The sequence below is a fragment of the Ailuropoda melanoleuca genome, chromosome 8 (assembly GCF_002007445.2).
Source record: "Ailuropoda melanoleuca isolate Jingjing chromosome 8, ASM200744v2, whole genome shotgun sequence".
Classification (NCBI taxonomy): Eukaryota; Metazoa; Chordata; class Mammalia; order Carnivora; family Ursidae; genus Ailuropoda; species Ailuropoda melanoleuca.
The window spans coordinates 19,573,192-19,580,724 of NC_048225.1; the positions used below are offsets into that span (position 1 = coordinate 19,573,192).

General features: G+C 38.6%; 1 protein-coding gene across 1 annotated transcript; it reads right to left on the reverse strand.

The window, feature by feature from the left end:
- Window positions 1-3,671: 3,671 nt before the first annotated feature.
- On the reverse strand, window positions 3,672-4,604 carry LOC100463869 (olfactory receptor 8B3-like). The gene has a single exon (XM_011216697.3). The coding sequence runs from the start codon at window positions 4,602-4,604 to the stop codon at window positions 3,672-3,674; it is 933 nt and encodes a 310-aa protein (XP_011214999.3).
- Between the last annotated feature and the right edge of the window lie 2,929 nt (window positions 4,605-7,533).

Here is a 7,533-nt window from a genome sequence, read left to right on the forward strand (position 1 = left end):
CAAATAATAAAACTCCAGGCCCAGACGGTTTTCCTGGGGAATTCTACCAAACATTCAAAGAAGAAATAATACCTATTCTCCTAAAGCTATTTCAAAAAATAGAAACAGAAGGAAAGCTACCAAACTCATTCTATGAGGCTAATATTACCTTGATCCCCAAACCAGGCAAAGACCCCCTCAAAAAGGAGAATTACAGACCGATTTCTCTAATGAATATGGATGCCAAAATCCTCAACAAGATCCTTGCTAATAGAATCCAACAGTACATTAAAAGGATTATCCATCATGACCAAGTGGGATTCATACCTGGGATGCAAGCATGGTTCAACACTCGCAAATCAATCAATGTGATACATCATATCAACAAGAAAAGACTCAAGAACCATATGATCCTCTCAATTGATGCAGAAAAAGCATTTGACAAAATACAGCATCCTTTCCTGATTAAAACCCTTCAGAGTGTAGGAATAGAGGGTACATTTCTCAATCTCATAAAAGCCATCTATGAAAAGCCTACTGCAAGCATTATTCTCAATGGGGAAAAGCTGGAAGCCTTTCCCTTAAGATCAGGAACACGACAAGGATGCCCACTCTCGCCACTATTATTCAACATAGTACTAGAAGTCCTTGCAACAGCAATCAGAAGACAAAAAGGGATCAAAGGTATCCAAATCGGCAAAGAAGAAGTCAAACTGTCTCTCTTTGCAGATGACATGATACTCTATATGGAAAACCCAAAGGAATCCACTCCCAAACTATTAGAAGTTATAGAACAATTCAGTAAGGTGGCAGGATACAAAATCAATGCCCAGAAATCAGTTGCATTTCTATACACGAATAACGAGACTGAAGAAAGAGAAATTAGGGAATCCATCCCATTTACAATAACACCAAAAACCATACGTTACCTTGGAATTAACTTAACCAGAGACGTAAAGGACCTATATGCTAGAAACTATAGATCACTTTTGAAAGATATTGAGGAAGACATAAAAAGATGGAAAAATATTCCATGCTCATGGATTGGAAGAATTAACATAGTTAAAATGTCCATACTACCCAGAGCAATCTACACTTTCAATGCTATCCCGATCAAAATACCGAGGACATTTTTCAAAGAACTGGAACAAATAGTCCTTAAATTTGTATGGAACCAGAAAAGGCCCCGAATCTCCAAGGAACTGTTGAAAAGGAAAAACAAAGCTGGGGGCATCACAATGCCGGATTTCGAGCTGTACTACAAAGCTGTGATCACAAAGACAGCATGGTACTGGCACAAAAACAGACACATCGACCAATGGAACAGAATAGAGAACCCAGAAATGGACCCTCGGCTCTTTGGGCAACTAATCTTTGATAAAGCAGGAAAAAACATCCGGTGGAAAAAAGACAGTCTCTTCAATAAATGGTGCTGGGAAAATTGGACAGCTACATGCAAAAGAATGAAACTTGACCACTCTCTCACACCATACACAAAAATAAACTCCAAATGGATGAAAGACCTCAATGTGAGACAGGAATCCATCAAAATTCTAGAGGAGAACATAGGCAACAACTTCTATGACATCGGCCAGAGCAACCTTTTTCACGACACATCTCCAAAGGCAAGAGAAATAAAAGATAAAATGAACTTATGGGACTTTATCAGGATAAAGAGCTTCTGCACAGCCAAGGAAACAGTCAAAAAAACTAAGAGACAGCCCACGGAATGGGAGAATATATTTGCAAAGGACACCACAGATAAAGGACTGGTATCCAAGATCTACAAAGAACTTCTCAAACTCAATACACGAGAAACAAATAAACAAATCATAAAATGGGCAGAAGATATGAACAGACACTTTTCCAATGAAGACATACAAATGGCTAACAGACACATGAAAAAATGTTCAAAATCATTAGCCATCAGGGAAATTCAAATCAAAACCACACTGAGATACCACCTTACGCCAGTTAGAATGGCAAAGATAGACAAGGCAAGAAACAACAATTGTTGGAGAGGATGTGGAGAAAGGGGATCCCTCCTACATTGTTGGTGGGAATGCAAGTTGGTACAGCCACTCTGGAAAACAGTGTGGAGGTCCCTTAAAAAGTTAAAAATTGAACTACCCTATGACCCAGCCATTGCACTACTGGGTGTTTACCCCAAAGATACAGACGTAGTAAAGAGAAGGGCCATATGCACCCCAATGTTCATAGCTGCATTGTCCACAATAGCCAAATCATGGAAGGAGCCGAGATGCCCTTCAACAGATGACTGGATTAAGAAGCTGTGGTCCATATATACAATGGAATATTACTCAGCTATCAGAAAGAACGAATTCTCAACATTTGCTGCAACATGGACGGCACTGGAGGAGATAATGCTAAGTGAAATAAGTCAAGCAGAGAAAGACAATTATCATATGATTTCTCTCATCTATGGAACATAAGAACTAGGAGGATCGGTAGGGGAAGAAAGGGATAAAGAAAAGGGGGGTAATCAGAGGGGGGAATGAAACATGAGAGACTATGGACTGTGAGAGGCAAACTGAGGACTTCAGAGGGGAGGGGGTGGGGGAATGGGATAGACTGGTGATGGGTAGTAGGGAGGGCACGTATTGCATGGTGCACTGGGTGTTATACGCAACTAATGAAGCATCAAACTTTACATCGGAATCTGGGGATGTACTGTATGGTGATTAACACAATATAATAAAATAAAATTAAAAAAAATAAAAAAATTAAAAAAAAAAAAAAAGAAAGTATATTAGAAATGGGGCACCTGGGTGCCTTAGTCAGTTAAGCACTGGACTCTTGGTTTCAGCTCAGGTCATGATCTCATGTGAGATCAAGCCCCACATCAGGCTCCACACTCAGTGGGGAGTCTGCTTGAAGATTCTCACCCTCTGCCCCTCATCCCACTCATGCACATGAGTGCTCTTTCTCTAATATAAATAAATCTTTAAAAGAAAAAAAAAAAGAAAAGAAAGGGTGCTAAAAAAGAGTAGTTGACTTGAAATCAGGTAGCTAATAGCTTGTTCTAGAATTCTTCATGAAAAGCTGTGTGTGACTTTAAGTAATCATTAACCTCAATACGTATTGACAATCTATTGTGCGTGAGTTTGTAGAGAAATAAATTTGAAATGTCTGTGAAATGAAGCTTAATGTATAGGGTTTACATCTGCAAAGTGGAGTAAAATTGATAGTTGTCATGGAACCTGCTATAATCGTGAAACACTGGCATTTGAAGGAGTCATATTCCTGCCCACAGTAGAACGGAAAGAAAAGAATACAGAGAGATCACCTGACTCATGCTTCCAACAGCATATACGAGATGGCAGTTAAGAATCCCCACAATATACATTGTCACAGTGGTGTTATTTTATTGATCATTTGCAGAATCATTCACCTTTTTCCAGGAGAAAAAAAGTCCATTAATGACAATAAAAAGAGATGAATTTCTTCTTTAATGTTATTCTTAAATAGGAAAAATGAGGGAAAGGAACTAAAGTTGCAGAAAGGAAGCAGACCAACCCTAAAAAAAAAGCAGAAACAAATTTAGAGAAGGCTCAAATTTCCTCCACCACAGTGAGAAATTAATAGGATAAGGAGACTACCACTAAAAATATTGTAAAAACACATGGAATCTCCCTGCCCCATGACTACCTGCACAGAGACACTGATTTTGATCAAAACGTTCTCTTACTGAGGGTTTTTGTCAGAGCAATTTTAACATCTTTGTTTCTCAAGCTGTAAATGAAAGGGTTCATCACGGGAACCACATTGGTATAAAAGACAGAAGAGATTTTCCCCTCATCCATAGACCCAGCAGAAGATGGTTTAAGATACATGAATGCAACTGATCCAAAGAAGAGAGAAACAGCAACTATGTGGGAACTGCAGGTGCTGAAGGCTTTGGACCTGCCCTCAGTGGAGCTGATGCGCAGGATGCTTGAGAGGATGAAACCATAAGAGACAAAGATGGTGACACTGGGCACAATCACATTGATGCCCGCCACAATCAAAACCACCAGCTCATTGACATAAGTGCTTGTGCAGGAGAGCTGGAGCAGAGGGAGGATATCACAAAAATAATGGTTGATGGTGTTTGCATCACAGAAGGTCAGTCTCAGCATGCATCCTGTATGAGCCATAGCACCTGAAAATGCCATCAAATATGAACCAAGCATAAGGCTGGAACACACTTTAGGGGACATGGCAACATGATACAAAAGTGGGTTACAGATGGCCACATAGCGATCATAGGCCATTGATGTCAGCACATAGCATTCAGAAATAGCAAAAAAACAGAAAAAGTAAAGCTGGGTCATGCATCCCCTGTAGGAGATCATATTCTTCTTTGATGTGAAGTGAGTCAGCATTTTGGGTGTAAACACAGAAGAATAACAGAGATCTATGAAGGACAAATTGAAGAGGAAAAAGTACATGGGGGTGTGGAGGTGTGAATTCAGCACGATTAGAGTTATCAAGCCCAAATTTCCCAACACAGTGACCACATACATGACTAGAAACAGGCAGAACAGGGGAAGCTGGAGATCTGACAGGTCTGTGAGCCCTAGCAGAATGAATTCAGTCACTAAAGAAACATTTCCAGGAGCCATTTTTCTCTAACGGGATCTGTGGACAGAGGAGAAAAGGGTTACATTACAGAAAAACTCAGCTCTTCCTGCAATATCCCATCTTACAAGAGTGTGTACACTGGGAATGTCTGAGATTAGCCCCGTGAGTCTAATCTGCCTTTTCCATTAGCATGAGACTAAGTGACAGGACTTTCTCTTACTAGAGTCTTAATGAGGTAAATATAGCAAAGGGCATCACAAACTTAGCCTGCAGAGGAAAGGCCAGTGTTGCCATATGCAAATGTGATTGCTGGAAAACCAAGGGTGTGTAAGAAGCAGCCTGGCTGAGGACAGAATCATCCTTCTCTGATCGCACCATTTCTTCATTCACTAGAACCTTCTCCTCACCAGCAAAATTGGAGGCAGAGATCCTAACAACCTAAGGCTGGTCTCTAATGAGCCAGATTAGATTTGTGGGCTGGGAACCATGAATATTGTTCCTAATCCAACACTAAGGAACCAGAGTCTAGGGGAGGTTCAGTTACTGCCCCATGTCACAGAGAAAAACTCATAAATCTGGAAGACTGAGAGTTCCAACCATAGAGAGGGAACTTACTGAGACACTGCATCCATTGTACCCCCTGATCTCTGAACATTCTTTTATCCCCCTGAAGCATATTCTCCTGCCAGTTTCATTTCATCTCAGGACTACACAAAATGGGAAAGAAAGGGGCTTATCTTGGATTTTTGGACCTGCATCTCAAAACAAGAAGGACATTGATATAAACAGAATTCAGACACTCACCCTCCTTAGGCCAGAAAATGTCAGTGCTTCCTTATCCTTGGTATCTACCCCCGTGGTCCTGGAAAGGCAGTTTCAGGCTCTGAGGCTTTGGTTCCATTAATTCTAAAAGGATTTAGCCCAGACTTAATTTCAAATATGCCCCTTGAATATTTCTGGACTATAAATCATAACTTCTGATTATAACTTTGAGTTCTCTCAAGTGGCAGAGTAAAATAGTCTTTATTATTATCACATTTGCTACTTGATAAAAAACATGGAAGACTGAATGTGAGCTGAATGATAAAGTGCACTTGATTATAAAAACAGGGTAGAAGTTTGCTCAGGCTCTTCCCCAAGGAATAGATTCTGTGCGTAAAAGAGAAATAGGGGATTGATTTTATTTACACTCAGGACCACAATCTCTATTTAGTTCCTTAGGGACACAACATCTAATCAAGTTTACTCTTCACTCTAAGGGTTGTACATCCCCTAAGGTAGAAGGAAAAATAAATTCCTATCTTCCTATCATCTTCATCTTTTAAGGAAAATCTATTACATAGGTTCTTTCTCTCTTTCTTCCCATATCCTAAATGAAAATTTTCCATAGACTCTGCCGCCTACAGTCTTCTTTATTTCTTTACCTGAAATATTTCAAATATTGCAGTAATTCAATTCAGTTGTTGTTTCTCCTGGGATAACTCCAAAAGGAAAGGAAACTGCCTTTCTCGCTTTTAAAGTTTATATTTTTTTTATTTTTTTAATTCCTTAATTTATAATTAAGGTACAGTTTTATTGATGTACTGTAGTGATTCAACAATTCTATACATTGTTCATCATCAATAAGTGTACTCTTAATCACTTTATTTATTTCACTCATCCTCCTATCCACCTCCCCTCTAGTAACCAGTTTGTTCTCTAGTTAAGAGTCTGATTTTTTTCTTTGTCTCTTTTTTTCTTTATTTATTTATTTGCTTAATTGTTCTTAAATTCCACATATGAGTGGATCATATGGTATTTGTCTGACTGATTTAGTCCACTTAGCATTATACTCTCTAGATACAATCATGTTGTTGCAAATGGCAAGATTTCATTCTTTTTCTATGGCTAATATTCCATTGTATACACATACCACCTCTTCTTTCATCTATCTATGGACACTTGGGTTGCTTTCATATTTTAGCTATTATAAATAACAGGGTTTAACATAACTTTTCAAATTAGTGTTTTTGTATTCTTTGGGTAAATATCCAGAAGTGGAATTACTGGATCATAAGGTAATTCTATTTTTAACTTTTTGAGGGACCTCCATACTGTTTTCAACAGTGACTGCACTAGTTTGCATTACCACCTATAGCACATGAGAGCTCCCCTTTCTCCACAAACTCACCAATACCTGGTATTTCCTGCGTTGTGATTTTAGACATTCTGACAGATGTGAGGTGATGTTGAGCAACTTTTCATGTGTCTGTTAGCTATCCGTATGTCTTCTTTTGGAGAAATGCCTGTTCATGTCTTCGGCTTATTTTTAAATTGGATTTGTGTGTGTGTGTTGAATTACAGAAGTTCTTTATATATTTTGGATACTTAGCCTTTATTTTTTTTTTTTTGGATACTTACCCCGTATTGGATATATCATTTGTAAATGTCTTTTTCCATTCAGTGTGTTGTCTTTTTGTTTGTTGACTGTTTCCTTTGCTATGCAGAAGCTTTTTATTTTGATGTAGTCCCAATAATTTATTTTTCTTTTTGTTTCCCTTGCCTCAAGAGACATATCTAGGAAGACGTTGTTATGGCCAATGTCAGAGAAATTATTCCTTGTGCTCTCTTCTAGGATATGGTTTCAGGCCTCACACTTAGGTCTTTAATCCATTTTGAGTTTATTTTTATGTATGGCGTAAAAAAGTTCCTTCCTTCCTTCCCTCCTTCCTTCCTTCCTTTCATTCATTCATTTTGCTGTAACTGTCCAGTTTTCCCAACCCCATTTGTTGAAGAGATTGTGTTTTTCCATTGCATATTCTTGCATTCTTTGTCATAGATTAATTGATCATATAATTGTAGATCTATTTCTGGGGTCTCTATTCTGTTCCACTGATCTATGTTTCTATTCTTATGCTAGTACCATACTGTTTTGATTGCTACAGGTTTGTAGTATAACTTGAAATCTAGGATTGCAATACCTCCAGCTCT